We start from the raw sequence: 16,643 nt of genomic DNA on the forward strand, positions 1-16,643 counted from the left end.
CGTGTGCTGGTGTTTTCTTACATACAGTCTAGAATGTTTCCTTTGAAGTTTAGATAGTCCATTTTTTTATGTCTTAACGTATTATTTAAATTTTGATTATAGTGTTTTAAATAGTGTAGACCAACTCTGAAAGAGAATTCAAAGAGCAACCAACATAAAGACTAAATGTGAATTATGAGGCACTGAATTTGAGAAATAGTTGTTTAGCCTAGCAAACACTAGAAAAGTATTACTGTCTTCAAGTATATGAAGAGTATTTTAAATCTTAAAGGAGTGCTGTTCAGAGTGAAATTCATATTCTAAATTCCCCTATAGCCTCTAAACTCTGAAATAACATTTAGATTGAGTGCTGTAATGATTCATTAAGCATGGCAACTCCATAAATGCTTAGCATGAAATAGGCTACAAAGGGTGGAAGTGGAAGTGGAAGGGTTAAGCCCAAGAAAGAGATTGGTTAGGAGAGCTTGAGAAACTTCATATAGTGAAGGACATCTGGTCCTTAGGAGGAAAAAAATGAAAGTGGCAGAAAGGTACTGTGAAGTGGGAATACCTGAGATCCATGCCCAACAGCAACTTGCAATTATACTTTAATCACATCACCTAACCAGGCTATAGCATAGGGAGAGATTGGTAAGTTTTTCCTACTTTGAGAAATACACACATGTTAAAGAATCCTAATACAGGGATGCCTGCGTGGCTCAGATGGTTATGGATCTACCTTCTTCTTAGGTCATGGTTTCCAGATCCTGGGAATGAGCCCCATGTTGAGCTCCCAGCTTAGCAGAGAGTTTCCTTCTCCCTCTCCCTCTGCCTCTCTCCCTGCTTCTGCACATATGCACTCTCTCTCTCTCCCCGCCTCCCTCCTCAAATGAATAAATAAGATCTTTAAAAAAAAAAAAAAATCCTAATATATTGGGGATTTCCCATTAGGGATTAATGCTTTTCAAATGGGTCTTTTTCAAGCTTTTTTGACTAGGATCCATAGTAAGAAATCTATTTTCTATTGCAACACAGTATAACACAGTATTGCATAACATCTAAGATGTTTTCAGTTGTAAGTCACAAATGCTGCCAATTTTTAAGATACTATTGATTATAGAACATACAACTATTTAGAGATGATAGAAGGAAAAAGGTAAGTCCTAAAATTGGTGAAATATAATTTGTATGTGAAGTACTGAAACCAAAGCGTCAGAGAATAATACTTTTATTACCTATGACAAAAATTTTCATAGCTTGCTAATGAATTGCAGCCAGCATTTTGAGAATGTTGATTTAGAAGTCAGTGACAGTCAAAATGAGGTTCTAGATCAAAAGAAATGCATACATGGGGCGCCTGGGTGGCTCAGTGGGTTAAGCCGCTGCCTTCGGCTCAGGTCATGATCTCAGGGTCCTGGGATCGAGTCCCGCATCGGGCTCTCTGCTCAGCAGGGAGCCTGCTTCCCTCTCTTTCTCTCTCTGCCTGCCTCTCTGTCTACTTGTGATCTCTCTCTGTCAAATAAATAAATAAAATCTTTAAAAAAAAAAAAAAAAAGAAATGCATACTTTCCCTAGGGCGTAAGAGCATAGGGTGTCAACCTATACTTGTCTGGAGAGGCACTGAAGTATGCCCAAAGCTTAGATTTTTTTTTTTTAAAGATTTTATTTATTTGACAGACAGAAATCACAAGCAGGCAGAGAAGCAGAGAGAGAGGAGGAAGCAGGTTTCCCATTGAGCAGAGAGCCCGATGCGGGGCTCGATGCCAGGACCCTGGGATCATTACTTGAGCTGAAGGCAGAGGCTTTAACCCACTGAGCCACCTAGGTGCCCCAGATTTTTTTTTTTTTAAGATTTTTTTTTTTTTAAGATTTTGAGAGAGAGCATGAGTTGGGGGGCAGGGGGCAGGCCGAGAGGAAGGAGCAGACTTCCCACTGAGCAGGGAGACCAGTGCAGGGCTCAATTTCAGGACCTCAAGATCATGACCTGAGCCGAAGGCAGACACTTAACCCACTGAGCCACCCAGGTGCCCCTCTTTTAGATTTTAGTAATAGGAAAACATTTTTTCTTGGTCTCCTTGATGAGATAGAACTAAACCACTGACAGCTCAGAGCTGGAGTTTAACATTTAAGTATAATTTGCCTTTTCCTCAGCTGATCCTTAATTTTCTTCTCTTTATAATGTCTCAAGTATATTTTTAGAAATAAGCAGGGAAGGGGCGCCTGGGTGGCTCAGTTGTTAGGTGTCTGCCTTCAGCTCAGGTCCTGATCGCAGGGTCCTGGAATCGAGCCCCTCATCAGGCTCCTTTCTCACCGGGAGCCTGCTTCTCCCTCTCTCCCTCTGCCGGCTGCTCCCCCTGCTTGTACTCTCTCTCTCTTAAATAAATAAATAAGATCTTTGAAAAAAAAAGAAAGAAGCAGGGGATAAATTATCAGTAAATAGGTTTTAGAGCTGAGATACATATACAAATTCATTTAGCTTTTTTAAAAAATTGTAAAATTACACAACAAAAATTCACCATCTTAACAATTTTTAAGTGTATAGTGGGGTTAAGTACATCCACATTGTTGTGCAACCATTACCATCCTTCTCCAGAACTCCATCTTGCAAAAACTGTAACTCTGTACCCAGTAAACAATAACTCCACATTCCTCCCTCCCCCCAGTCACCACTCTCCTTTTTCTCTAGGATAATCTGACTACTCTGGGTATCACATTTAAGCAGACTCCTAGGAGTGTCTGGGTGGCTCAGTCGGTTAAGTGTCTGCTCAGGTCATGATCCCAGGGTCCTGGCATTAAGTCCCAAGTCAGGCTCCCTGTTCAGCAGGAGGGGGAAACCAGTTTCTCCCTCTGCCACTCCACCTGCTCGTGCTTTCTCTCATTCACTCTCTCTCCCTCAAATAAATAAATGAAATCTTAAAAAAAAAAAAAAAAGTAAGTGGAATCCTAGAATATTGTGCTTTTTTTTAACTGAGTTACTTCACTTAGTGTAATGTCCTCTAGATTCATCCTTGTTGTAACATGTCAGAATTTCCTTCCATTTTAAGACTGAAAAGCATTTCACTGTATTTATATACATTTTACTTATCCCATGCATCTGTTGATGGGACACAGGTTGCTTTCACCTTTTAGCTATTGTGAATAATCCTACTATGAACATAACCCTTGAACAGGGTCTTTGAGACCCTGCTTTCAATTCTTCTGGGTATATATTTAGGAGTGGAATTGCAGGATCATACAGTAGTTCTTTTAATTTTGGTGGAGGTAGCTGTCATACTGTTTTCCATAGCTGCTGTATCAATTTACTTTTCTATCAACAGTGCATAAGGGTTCCAATTTCTCCAGTTTTGCCAACACTTGTTTTCCGTTTATCTGATAATAGGCATCCTAATAGGTGTGAGATGGCATCTCATTGTGGTTTTGATTTGCATTTTTTTTGAGGACTAGTAAAGTTGAGCATCTTTTCATTTAGTTATTGGCCATTTGTATATCTTGTGAGAAAAATATCTATTCAAGCCCTTTGCCCATTTTTTAATTGGGTTGTTTGTGGTTTTTTGTTGCTGTTGTTGAGTTTTAAGAGTCTTTTACATATTATGCATATTAACCTGTTTTTAGATACATGATTTTTTTCTTCCATTATGTGAGTTGCCTTTTCATTCTCTGGTTTCCTTCACCTGGCTCTTACATTAGGAAATACTAAAAATCTGTCTCATAAATGAGTATCATAAAACTAAACTTCAGTTTCATATTAGGAACAGGAAAAACAGAGCTAGAACAGGAAGACAGGGAGGAAAGGAAGCTGAAGAGAATATGAAGATAGAAGAGTTATGGAGACAAAGGCAAGCACAAAAGTATACAGTTCTTAATATTTGTGTCAAACATTTTTATCCCATTTTTCACTTAAGTTTTAGTTTTGTCATCTATTGCCTTTAGTAATATTCATTCATTCAAAAAGCATGCCCTGGGCACCTGGGTGGCTCGGTTGTTTAAGCAACTCTCAGGTCATGATCCTAGAGTCCCAGGATCGAGTTTCACAGCAGGCTCCCGCTCAGTGGGAAGTCTGCTTCTCCCTCTGACCCTCCCCTTCTCAAGCTCTCTCTCTCAAAAACAACAACAACACACAAAAACCATGCCCTGAGTACCTACAACTATGGCACTGCAAGCATTCATGAGGTTTCTATTTTTTAAGAGATTAAGGTAAGACAGATATTAAAAATTAAGGTAGAATGAAGGAAGTGCAATAATAAAAGTATTATAAAGAAGGAGCCTAAGAGGAACAGGTTATTTTTACTGTGTGCCCTCCAAGATAAGCAGCTCTGCCAGCTCAGAATGATCTTGTGTCTGTTGGTGACTTCCTAGTATTTCACACCACTTCTGGACAGGGCATTCTTCTAGGAGTTGAAATTTCTGCAGTGAAAAAGCCATGGCTATTCTAATCTAGGTTGAAACTAAAAAAGGACCAAATATTTTTAAAAATGATAAAATTCAAACTCTGGCTACAGGAGGTAATGTCACAATTCAAGGTTATAATGGCTTAATTTAGCATAGGTTCCTGTCTTCATCCTCCTTCCGTCTCTCTCCCGGAACCAATGATTTTATAAATGCTTTGTATTCCTTGCTATTTCCTTTTTTCAAATTTTGGTGTTCCTGTTGAAATGAACTTTAGTACATAGCTTTTCTAACTACTAGGCAATGTGGTCTGTGGTGGGTAGGGGAAATCACAAGTGTGGCCAACTTCTGTTGGAGGCTGACTATTGTCATTGTTGGAATAGATTCTTTTCTTTCTTTTTTTTTTTTTAAGATTTTATTTCTTTATCTGAGAGACAGCACAAGTGGGGTTGGCGGGGGAGGGACAGAAGAGAGGGAGGAGCAAACTCTCTGTTCAGCAGGGAGGCTGACTCAGGGCTTGATCCCAGGACCCTGAGATCATGACCTGAGCTGAAGGCAGATGCTTAATCCACTGAGCCACCCAGGCGCCCTGTTGGGGGAGATTTCTATGACATACATTTTTAGCTGATTTTTCCCTAGAGCATGATGGTCCAAAGCATTCTGGCCAGCAGCACCAGAAGGTAAGTAAGCTGTTTTGGAACAGTCTTTTTAAGCGAGGTAATTTTGTAAAAGTTAACATATTTTAAATTATAAAGATCCTAAACCAAATGGCAGAACCTAAAACAAATGTTTTCCATCAAACATTTTTCAGTGAGACAGTTACTATTATAATGGAATCACATTATAAAACTTAAGTTTCTTAATATGTGTGTACTGTCACTAGGCCAAAATTATAGCTATCAAGAATTTTCTACTCCCTCAAGATAAATTTTGTTATATTCCATTCATTAAGCACCCCAAAAACACCACTGCTTTTACTCCTGTATTTAACCAGAAGGGTTTTTTTTTTTTTTTTTAAGATTCTATTTATTTGTCAGAAAGAGAGACAAGCAGAGGGAGCTGCAGGCAGAGGAGCAGCAGGATTCCTGTCTGATGTGGTACGTGATCCCAGGACATGGGGCACTTAACCGACTGAGCCACCCAGGTGTCCTTAACCAGAAAAAGTTTTAAAACAGTGATTTCCCTTCTGGTGCTAAACAGGTAGTGCAAAATGGCCTTTTTAAAATATAATAGTGGGGCACCTGGGTGGCTCAGTGGGTTAAGCCTCTACCTTCAGCTCAGATCATGATCTCAGGGTCCTGGGATCGAGCTCTGCATTAGGCTCTCCGCTCAACGGGGAGCCTGCTTTCCCCTCTCTCTCTGCCTGCTTCTCTGCATACTTGTGATCTGTCAAATAAATAAATAAAATCTTTTAAAAAATAATGAAATATAATGTAGTATTGTAATCAGTATTGCCTCTGTGATAAGAATTCTGCCCAGAATAGCCATAACTAAAGTAAAAGTTACCACTTTTTGAAATTACTAAATCAAGTATCAAAAAGAATTCATCATTGCTAAATGATCCAATATTACAAATACTTTTCACTTGCTACTGATATTAACTACTTTAATGGAAAGACTAAAATTAGATGAAACATGAAAACTGAGCTATATCCAAGTAGCCATATCTGATTATAGCAACAAGGTGTTTGGCTGCCTCACACCCATAATCAGGCTTAACACATAGATATGTAGCCAGAGTGACTTCAGGGCCCTTGGTGCTGTCTTAAATCAGATATTTATCTGCTTTGGCTTGAAGCTGACATGGGAGCTTCTCCCTTGACTGATACCAGAGATACGAGTTGACATTTCCAGGGATAAGCAAGGCTCTCTGGTCTGCTTGTCTGTATTCATCTTCTAGTCTACACAGAAAGGCTGAGATGTCTGAACCAGCCAGCCAAAGGACCCAGGCAGTCATCCCACCCTAAATGTTGTGACAACACAGAATCGAAGTGCTGAAGAGGAAGAGAAATGCCAGCACCATTTCAGTTTTTCTGTCACTTCTGACTTAAAAACAGGAAAACACTAGTCAGTTACTATGGATTTGTCTTTAGTGTTAAGAAATCATGGCCATGGGATGCCTGGGTGGCTCAGTCGATTAAGCGTCCGCCTTCAGCTCAGGTCATGAGATTTTAAGAAGTTGAGATTTTTCTTCAGGTTTAGTTGTGGGTCCACTATTATCTCTCTGATGAACACTGCAGTTACATTAATAGGCTCACTGTAGATTAATGAAGACTATGTATTTTTTTTAAGATTTTATTTATTTATTTGAGAGAGGATGAGAGAGAGAGAGAGAGAGAGAGAGAGAGAGAGAGAGAGAGAGAGAGAGAGGGGAGAGGTCAGAGGGAGAAGCAGAATCCCCGCCGAGCAGGGAGCCTGATGTGGTACTTGATCCTGGGACTCCAGGATCATAACCTGAGCCAAAGGCCGTTGCTTAACCAACTGAGCCACCCAGATGTCCCTAATAAAGACTATAACTTTTCTCAGATACATAAAAAAGCACAGTTATAATCTCTGCCCTCTTTATAAATTAGTGACAAATCCATAATAACCTAGTAAGTTAATACTTCTTATATCGTATCTATACTCTTATACTACTTAAAAGTCATCTATGAATATAAAGCTATAACTGAAGTTAATACTTCTTATATCGTATCTATACTCTTATACTACTTAAAAGTCATCTATGAATATAAAGCTATAACTGTCTCTCTTCAAGTCTGTCTGTATCACATAATGATTGATCAGTTTGGGGCAATTCATGCGCAGCCATCTGTCTTTGCTGAGAAGTCTTCACAAATCGAAGCAGATTGATGATGGCAGCAGGTGTCACTCCAGGTATACGACTAGCAGCCCCAATCTAAGAATTAAAACCATAAGAGAAACATAAGTGAGCTATGTCAAATCAAATCTATTTTGCTCCTAATAACAATCTGTATATTATAGTTTATAAAATATTTTCAAAACTTATCTTAATGTATCTTCAAAATAACTATAAAGTAGATAAAGGGAATATGATAATTATTAATATCTTCATTTTACAAATTAGGGAAAATGAGGCTCAGAGAAATTAAAGCAATTTCTCAAAGATCATATAACTAATAGATGTTAGACTACCTAGTTTTTGTTTTCATTAAACTAATGTAACCTCAGCAGTGTGTTGGGCAGTGCCCTATAATCTCATGAATACTTCTGTGGTGTATTTTTAAAGTGAAATGTATGAATATTCACTCTATGTGGTATAAATAATGTCAGTTCAGGTCAGGTCAGGTTTAGCTACCAAATGAGTCTGTCACAAATATCTGTCAGAGCATTTTGTATCCCAGAATTGTGGCTACTGAGTACCTGAAACATGGGTAGTATGACTAAAGAGCTGAATTCTGAGTTTTATTTAACTTTAACTAATGTAAATGGTCACATTTAGCTATTGGGCAGTGCAACCTATGACTATCCATAAAAACATAACTAAAAATGAATAGGATATACAGAGTTATAAAATGGAAGGCCTACATGCTTCCATGTAGTTTCCATGATGACTATCACTAAGAACACCATGTAATATATTGACAGAATCACTCTTCCCTTCAAAAATAATTTTTTTTCCAAAAATTTTTAGAGGTTATATTTTTGTTAAATGCCTTTTATTATATGAATCACCCATTTAATACTGTCCAATAAACTATGATACACCATCCATTTTTAAGATACAGTTCAGTTGCAGAAATGTTAAATGTGCATCTCAGAATCAATAAATATAGCCTATCAGTCTTTAAATATTTGTTATTAGAAGTCTAGTACTATATATTATATAATATAGTATATAATATATAACACATATATGTATACATACATATATATAAAACATATACATAACATATATATATACATAAAATTTTCAGTTTACAGACATTTACAGACACACATACATACACACTTATACAGAAGCATGGGGTGAGGGACCTTTTTTTAGGCTCCTCTCTTCTTCCTAGTAGCTTCTAAGCCAACGCTATGGGACTCCTAGGGAGGGATCCAAGTGGTGATTTGAAAACCACTCACATGTATTAACTAATGTGGGTTCCTTTATGTCATGCCTTATACTAGTTTGCACTGTGGTTTAGCACATAGTTGGGACTAGAGAATAATTTTAGCTCAATTTTTCTAGTTATTTATTTAGAATAAGTTTTTTATCTCTCAAAAACAAACCCAATATCTATCATACAAAGAGATATAATTATGAAATAAGAAGTTAGATTTTTTATAATGAAATAAAACCTTAATTATGTGACCACCGTAAATCCACATTTAAAAAATTAAAGCACTGGCTCTGTATAATCCCCACTGCCTGGTTTCTTACCGTTTCTGGGCGACTGAACTGTAGCTTCTCTCGAACTTCGTAAGACAAAGACACATCTCTGAGGGTTAAATAATCTAGGTCTTTTGGCAGCTGGAGTGCTTCATCTTGCTGAACTTCCTTTATTTGTTGTTGCTGATGGAACAACACTGATTCATAAGTGGCTGGTGAACAGAATTAATTATATTAGCATATTCAGACTATATTAATAACTTGTGTATTTATAGCTTTTTATAATTTATAAAAAGCTTTTGTGTATGTCAAATAACACTTTTCCTAATACCAGGAGATAAATGGCATAAATGCTCCCTTTTGTAGATGAGGAAATTGAGGCTAAATGAGAGGAAGTATCTTGCATACCAACTACAGCATTATGCTTGGTAGTTTAACGCATGTGCTTTTTACTTCAAAAATCTGGAAAATTGGGGCACCTGGATGGCTCAGTTAGCTAAGCATCTGCCTTTGGCTCAGGTCATGATCCCTGAGTCCTGGAATCGAGCTCCGGGTTGGACTCCCTGCTTAGTGGGGAGCCTGCTTCTTCCTTTCCCACTCCCCCTGCTTGTGCTCTCTTTCTCTCCCTTCTATTTATAAAAAAATAAGATATAGATATAAAATTAAAATATATATATATAAAATTAAAAAAAATATATATAGAATTTAGGGGCACCTGGCTGGCTCAGTCAGCCTGTGACTCTTGATCTCAGGGTTGTGAGTTTGAGCCCCACACTGGGTGTAAAGATTACTTAAATAAACTTAAAAAAAGTGAAATATAGGGGCACCTGGGTGGCTCAGTGGGTTAAAGCCTCTGCCTTCAGCTCAGGTCATGATCTCAGGGTCCCGGGATGGAGCCCTACATCGGGCTCTCCGTTCGGCAGGAAGCCTGCTTCCCCCTGTCTATCTGCCTACATGTGATCTCTGTCTGTAAAATCCCCACTGCCTAGTTTCTTACCGTTTCTGGATAATTTATTTATTCAAATAAATGAATTTTAAAAATCTTTAAAAATCTTTGAAAATTTTTAAAAAGTCTTTAAATAAATGAAATATAGAATTTAATCACCTGTTCCCAGATGATAACAGCCTGAATGTTGAGTAAGTAATTTTTACTCAATAGAGCAATCATGATGTTGAAATAAAAGGTCAACATTATTTTTTTAAAAAAAGATTTTATTTATTTGTCAGAGAGAGAGAGAGAGAGAGAGAGCGAGCACAACCAGGGGGAGCAGCAGACAGAGGGAGAAGCAGGCTCCCCACTGAGCAAGGAGCCTGATTAGGGATTCGATCCCAGAACCCTGGGATTATGACCTGAGCCAAAGGTAGACACCTAACCAACTGAGCCACCCAGACATCCCTGTCAACATTATTTCTTATACATTAGTGTAAGTATAGTGTCTGGTCATTTGGAATATGATTCTAAAGTTTTGGTGAGTTTCTCTTTGTTTCTAGACTTCTGTTAAATTGCATGGTGGGATGACAGGTAGCAATTGGGTCATCCTATATGTACAGCCAAAGCTTAGCAAAGTGACAGATCTCTGGAACTGAAAGAAAATACCATTGCTAGAAGGAATGCAGAATTCTTACCACCTTGGCTGGTCTCCACAGAATTTAAAGCCCTTTCCTATTTGAACAGTACATCATTATCCAACTTTTCCTACCCTTCTCCCCAGCTCTTTCTGTTCCCTGCCTTTTTCTCAAATAATTTGTCACCCCAGGAAAAAACATCTACTACAATGAAAAAGCTGGTATCATTCTCAGTATTTTTATGTCTGAAAATTTTCACAATGAAAAACTTGAAAAATAGAGTACAACTACAAAGTCATCTGTAGTTTTGATGGTCAGTACACTGACCGAGAAAATGAGAGCACGATATATGTTATAATGTACAGGGGCAGGCTCTGATTTGCCTGATACAAAATAAGTATTTTAATGGTAACTCTACCATTAAAATTCCAGTATATTGTTAAATATAACATTATAATTTTGTTATTGTTAAATACCATTATAATTCCAGCATATTGTTAAAGCCAAAGACTATAATTTTTCTCACTGGTAGAACATTGGATGGAGAAAATATAAAAGGAAGTTTAAGGGGAAAAAAAGTTATATGTTTTGTATTTTTTTGGTTTGGGGGGTTATTTTTGGTAAACCTTATAGCATTTCCCAAACTTGGAACGTGCTCACAAATTACCTAGGGATCTTATTAAAATGCAGATGCTTACTCAGTGGGTTTGAGGTAGACTATGAGAATCTGTATTCCTAACAAGCTCCCATGTATTGCAATGCTGCTAGCCTGGGATCCCCACTCTGAATAGCATAGAGCCCAAGACTATGCTGTTTCTATGCTAATAATGGCTCCTCTTAACGTAGAGCTCTTTCTTGAATCTGCTGTCCATTCATAATTTGCACAAATGGAAAATAGAACATATAGGCATGTTAAGTAAAAAATTATTTTCTACCTTCTATTTTCAGCCTTTCAGCTAGCTCTCTACATTTAATGTACTTCTTCAAGGGCTCTGGAACAGCCTTGGCTAACAACTTCATGTCAACTTCTTCATACTTCAGAACATCTAGAGCTCTGCAAATACACAAAAGTTTCATTAGCATAGGGGTCCAAAAAAAAAAAAAACAAAAAAAACCCCCAGAACAAAACATAGGGGTCTGTATCATATAAGCCAGATTAAGAAAAAAATTCCTTGGAAATAATGCCAAATCTCAGAATTAACACAAATATCAAAAGATATACTCCTGGGGCACCTGGGTGGCTCAGTGGGTTGGGCCTCTGCCTTCGGCTCAGGTCATGATCTCGGGGTCCTGGGATCGAGCCCTGCATTGGGCTCTCTGCTCAGCGGGGAGCCTGCTTCCCTTCCTCTCTCTGCCTTCCTCTCTCTCTGCCTGCCTCTCGGCCTACTTGTGATCCCTCTCTGTCAAATAAATAAATAAAATTAAAAAAAAAAAGATATACTCCTAATTCTTTGCAAGCACAGTGAGCAAATGCAGTAGATCTGCAACACAGGAGAACCTCAATAAGACTGGTTTGTAATTCTCCCCAACTCCTTTTCTTTATCATGAGAAATAAGTTGTTGGTAAAGGTAATGCAACCTTTTGCTCTCCCTTTCTTGTAAGGACAAAATATCCTCTGATAACAAGGGTTTGAATTCCCTAAGAATTTACATCTAAGTCATGTTGAACCCCATGTCCCATGAAGGAGTCACCCTCTTGCATGCTCGAAACCAGCTGCAGATCTCTTTCTTGCTTTTGCAGAATTCCCCAAGTAAGAATGAGAGGCCCCTCCTTAAATGTTTTAAATATCTGCAAAACAAACTGATGAAAATGATGGTCAAGGTTCCTAAGTATTCTTCCAGTCAGATATTTTTTAATTTAGTATAATCTCCATTTTAATTTTTACAGATTGGAAACTTCAGGCAGCTAATTCTCAGTTCAACTTCCACTACTCTGGTTAGACTAAGGCCTCCTGAGTCAAAGCAAGAGGAGAGGAGAACAATCAATATATGCAGCGAATAGAGACAACTGCTAAAATTCCCAGGCAACTTACATGGCTCACCAAGAGAACATACCTCAGTATAAATGCTAACAGGTAGATCAGGTGAGATTTGCAGTAACTTGACTCATTGACACTTGTTAAGATCCAAAGTTCTTGGTGCTCCTTTGGCCAATTTAATCCCTTTCATAATGAATTTAGGTAATAAAATCTTAAAAAGAAATAAACTACAGAACATACTGGAACACAACTGACTAACCAAAAAAGCATTCTCTGGGAATCTAGCAGGATGGTGATGACCTCAAAGAAAAGGCCTTGACCATACAACTTAAAAAAGAAATATTTTTTCAAGATCTTATTTATTTGGGGGAGAGAGAGACAGCAGAGTGGGGGTGGGGAGAGGGAGAAACAGACTCCCCGCTGAACAAGGAGCCCAATGTGGGACTCAGTCCCAGGATCCTGGGATCCTGACCTGAGCTGAAAGCAGAGGTTTAATGACTGTGCCACCCTGGTGCCCCCAACTTAAAAATTTTTTTAAAATAATGTATTTTCAAACCTTGGATCTGTTCACAGGTCCAAACTTCAAGACCTGCTTTGAATCAAGCCTGAGTCTCAGAGTTCAGAGTTCTGGCACAGAGAGGATAAGTTAGCACACCTCAACAGAACACAAGAGAAAATCTAACACATCAGTCTATTTCCCTATAATCCTGATAGGAAATGTATATGCAGTTACTTATGTATTTCTTCTGTTAAAATGCCTGTTCAAAGTCTGGTTCAACATGTGAGTACTTGGCACAGAGCCTGGCATGTACACAGTAAATGCAATAAATTAGTTTGGTAAAAGCTGCTAGCCTTTTCATTCATATTTTTATTCACTGATTAGCACTTTAGACTGTGTTAAAAACAATCATGTGCCCTGCTGGCAATGTTACACAGTCACATTTTTTTTTTTTTTTAAGATTTTATTTATTTATTTGACAGGCAGAGATCACAAGTAGGGAGAGAGAGAGAGAGAGAGAGGTGGAAGCAGACTCCCTGCTGAGCAGAGAGCCCGATGCAGGGCTCGATCCCAGGACCCTGGGACCATGACCTGAGCCGAAGGCAGAGGCTTTAACCCACTGAGCCACCCAGGCGCCCCATCAGTCACATTTAATGCAAATTCTACTTATATAAATTTGAAATAGTATAATATTTGTCAAAACAAACATGATGTTATAAGTTCTTTGCACAGAGTCCAAAATAATGTGAGCCTTCCTAAATTTAAACAAACACCAGAAATACTGAGTGGATTACAAACTATATACTACTGTCATCTTCCAGTGCTACTTAGCTGGTAAATATATCCACTGTCCTCACTTGTCAATCTGGCCGTCGCTCCTATGAATAAGATTTCCTGGTTTGGGTGACTACAATGCAGGTTCTTAAACATTTACTGTTACTATAATTAAAAAAGTGCTTAAAATCCTCTAACAGTAGTGTCAGTGCTTTGGGAAATTCCTGTGAAAATGAAAACTTGGGAATAGAAGTCACAAATGATAAGACACCATGATGAGATAAAGTCAAAAAAGAACTCATTATGCCAGGCTGTTAGTCAAGGAGAGAGCAAGATTAGAGATAATAAAAAGCAGCATTAAAATGGGTAAACCTTAAAGTCTATAAAATCCCTCACAAGGAAAACGGTGTTTGAAAAAAAAAATGGAAAAATAGAAAAGAAAATATACTGGAGACATAGCTCCAAGATTAATGCCACCATATTAGCTTCTAAGCTACAGTGTTTTTATTATTATTTTTTTAAATATTTTATTTATTTCTTTGACAGACAGAGATCACAAGTAGGCAGTGAGACAGGCAGAGAGAGAGGAGGAAGCAGGCTCTCCACGGAGCAGAGAGCCTGATGCGGGGCTCAATCCCAGGGCCCTGGGATCATGACCTGAGCCGAAGGCAGAGGCTTTAACCCACTGAGCCACCCAGGAGCCCCTACAGTGTTTTTAGATTTATGTTTTCTGGGCACCTCCCTACCCAAATTAGGTTACAGTTTTTTAAATGGAAAGAATGAGTGGTAAAATATGCAGATTTTGAACTATACAATGTCCTTAGGAATGTATCTATGAAGCAAAAGCTCTAAATTAATGTCCTTTAGATTCAGAATCCATATAACCAGAATGATAAAAGCAAGGACAAAAACCCCTAACATGTAGAAAGGAAATCTGCCAGTAAGTCCGCAGAATTAAAAATACTCTGTTTAAAAGAGGCTTTTGTGGCTCAGTCAGTAGGGTGTCTCACTCTTTGTTTAGGCTCAGGTTATGATCTCAAGTCGTGAAATTGAGCCCTGAGTTGGGCTTCATGCTCAGTGCAGAATCTGCTTGAGATTCTCTCCCCTTGCCTCTTCCCACCCTCACATGTGCGTACTCTCTCTCTTTCTAAAATAAATAAGTTAAAAAAAAAAAAAGAGGTTTGCAATTACTCCATACTTATAAAAGAAGGCTGATTGACAGTGTTTCTTGATTTGTACCCTCTAAATTGTAGGAAAGCCAGAAGAACTCAATGGGAGCCTCAGAAATATTATATAAAACAATAAAAATAATTTAGACTCATATATATTTTTAATACTGAATGAAGAGATGACTTACATCTAAAGGATTTTGAAAAGAAGCCAAGGGCGCCTGGGTGGCTCAGTGGGTTAAGCCTCTGCCTTTGGCTCAGGTCATGGTCTCAGGGTCATGGGATCGAGTCCAGCATCGGGCTCTCTGCTCAGCTGGGAGCCTGCTTCCTCCTCTCTCTCTCTCTGCCTGCTTCTCTGCCTACTTGTGATCTCTCTCTGTCAAATAAATAAATAAAATCTTTAAAAAAAAAAATAAAAAATAAAATGGGGAATGCAGGGTGCCTGGGTGGCTCAGTGGGTAAGCCTCTGCCTTCGGCTCAGGTCATGATCTTGGAGTCCTGGGATTGAGCCCTGCATTGGGTTCTCTGCTCAGCGGGGAGCCTGCTTCCCCATCTCTCTGCCTGCCTCTCTGCCTACTTGTGATCTTTCTTTCTCTGTCAAATAAATAAATAAATAAATAAATAAATAAATAAATCTTAAAAAAAAAAAAGGGGAATCCAAAAAATAAAAAATAAAAAAATAAAAAGGGAACCCGCAAGTAATATCTCTGAAACAATCTTACTTTTCTGTAAAAAGCGAGAAAAGTCTACATTAAAAGTGCATACCTGAGAGGCAGACTTTTACCAATACTTATAGAAGCCTCTGGAATTAATTTTTTCCATTTAGAACTTGAAAACTCAATGGATTTTAGCACAGAAATGCCTTCCTCCAAAGAAGACTTCATCCTAGAAGCTCTTTCATATCGTTGTTGGGACACACAGCCAACCTCCTTATACCCTAGAAGAGGAGGGGAAAGAATATAATAAGAGGTTTTAAGGAAAAGTAAACCTGGTTGTAGGACCCAGTGAAGAGTTACCTCGGAACGTGAGCCTGCTGTCGGCATTATCAGGGCGCAGTGACAGACGGAATTCTGCTCGGCTTGTAAACATGCGGTAGGGTTCATTGGTACCCAGCGTGGTGAGGTCATCAATCAAGACCCCTATGTAGCCTTCTGTTCGGCTGATGACAAAAGGAGGCTTGCGTTTGACCCGAAGACTTGCATTGATTCCAGCTATGACACCCTACAAGAGGACTGAAATGTTTAAAAGGCCATTATGAACTGAACAAAGAGCTACCCTAGTCAGAACACTACCCGGAAAAAACAGCATCAGGTAGTAAGAAAGCAGGCACTGCCCAGAAGAGATAATAGACAGAGAAAATGTGATATGTATTCAAAAACAGAATACAGGTAATGTGCCACTTTAGAATGCTATGTTTCACTGTTTTCAAAAATACTTAACATTTCTGATAAGCTTTAGGTGGGCTAATATATTTTTTTAAATCCACCCATAGAACTCTTCTAGCCTTTTCCCACTTACAAGTAAAAATAACATAACTTCTCACTTAAGAGGAATATGATAATTTGCAATAAAATTATGTTGAAAGAACTAATTTTTTTTTTTTTTCCAAAAAATTTCAGGGGAGCCTGGCTGGCTCAGTCAGTAGAGCATGCAATTCTTGATCTTGGGGTTATTAAGTGTGAGCCCCCACACTGGGTGTAGAGATAGCTTAAAAATAAAATCTTTAAAAAAAATTTTCACGGTGCCTAGGTGGTTCAGTTGGTTAAGCAACTGCCTTTCCCTCAGATCAGGATCCTGGAGTCCCAGGATCGAGGCCTGCATGGGCTCCCTGCTCACCAGGGAGTCTGATTCTCCCTCTGACCTTCCCCTTCTCATGCTCTCTCTCATTCTCACTCTCTCAAATAAATAAATAAATAAATAAATAAATAAATAAATAAATAAATAAATAAA

General features: G+C 38.4%; 1 protein-coding gene across 1 annotated transcript in view; it reads right to left on the minus strand.

Moving 5' to 3' along the window:
- Positions 1-6,830: 6,830 nt before the first annotated feature.
- The window catches only part of LOC111152261 (mitochondrial tRNA translation optimization 1), a 30,287-nt gene continuing 20,474 nt past the window's right edge, over positions 6,831-16,643 (minus strand). Inside the window, exons 8-12 of the mRNA XM_022510712.1 lie at positions 15,710-15,914; positions 15,459-15,630; positions 11,209-11,327; positions 8,759-8,919; positions 6,831-7,264 (exon numbers count right to left, since the gene is read on the minus strand). Coding sequence (XP_022366420.1) covers positions 7,103-7,264; positions 8,759-8,919; positions 11,209-11,327; positions 15,459-15,630; positions 15,710-15,914 — 819 coding nt within the window. The 3' untranslated portion in view covers positions 6,831-7,102. The remainder of the gene's footprint in view (positions 7,265-8,758; positions 8,920-11,208; positions 11,328-15,458; positions 15,631-15,709; positions 15,915-16,643) is intronic.

This window comes from Enhydra lutris, unplaced genomic scaffold (assembly GCF_002288905.1).
Source record: "Enhydra lutris kenyoni isolate GAN:26980312 unplaced genomic scaffold, ASM228890v2 scaffoldscaffold28, whole genome shotgun sequence".
Lineage (NCBI taxonomy): Eukaryota > Metazoa > Chordata > Mammalia > Carnivora > Mustelidae > Enhydra > Enhydra lutris.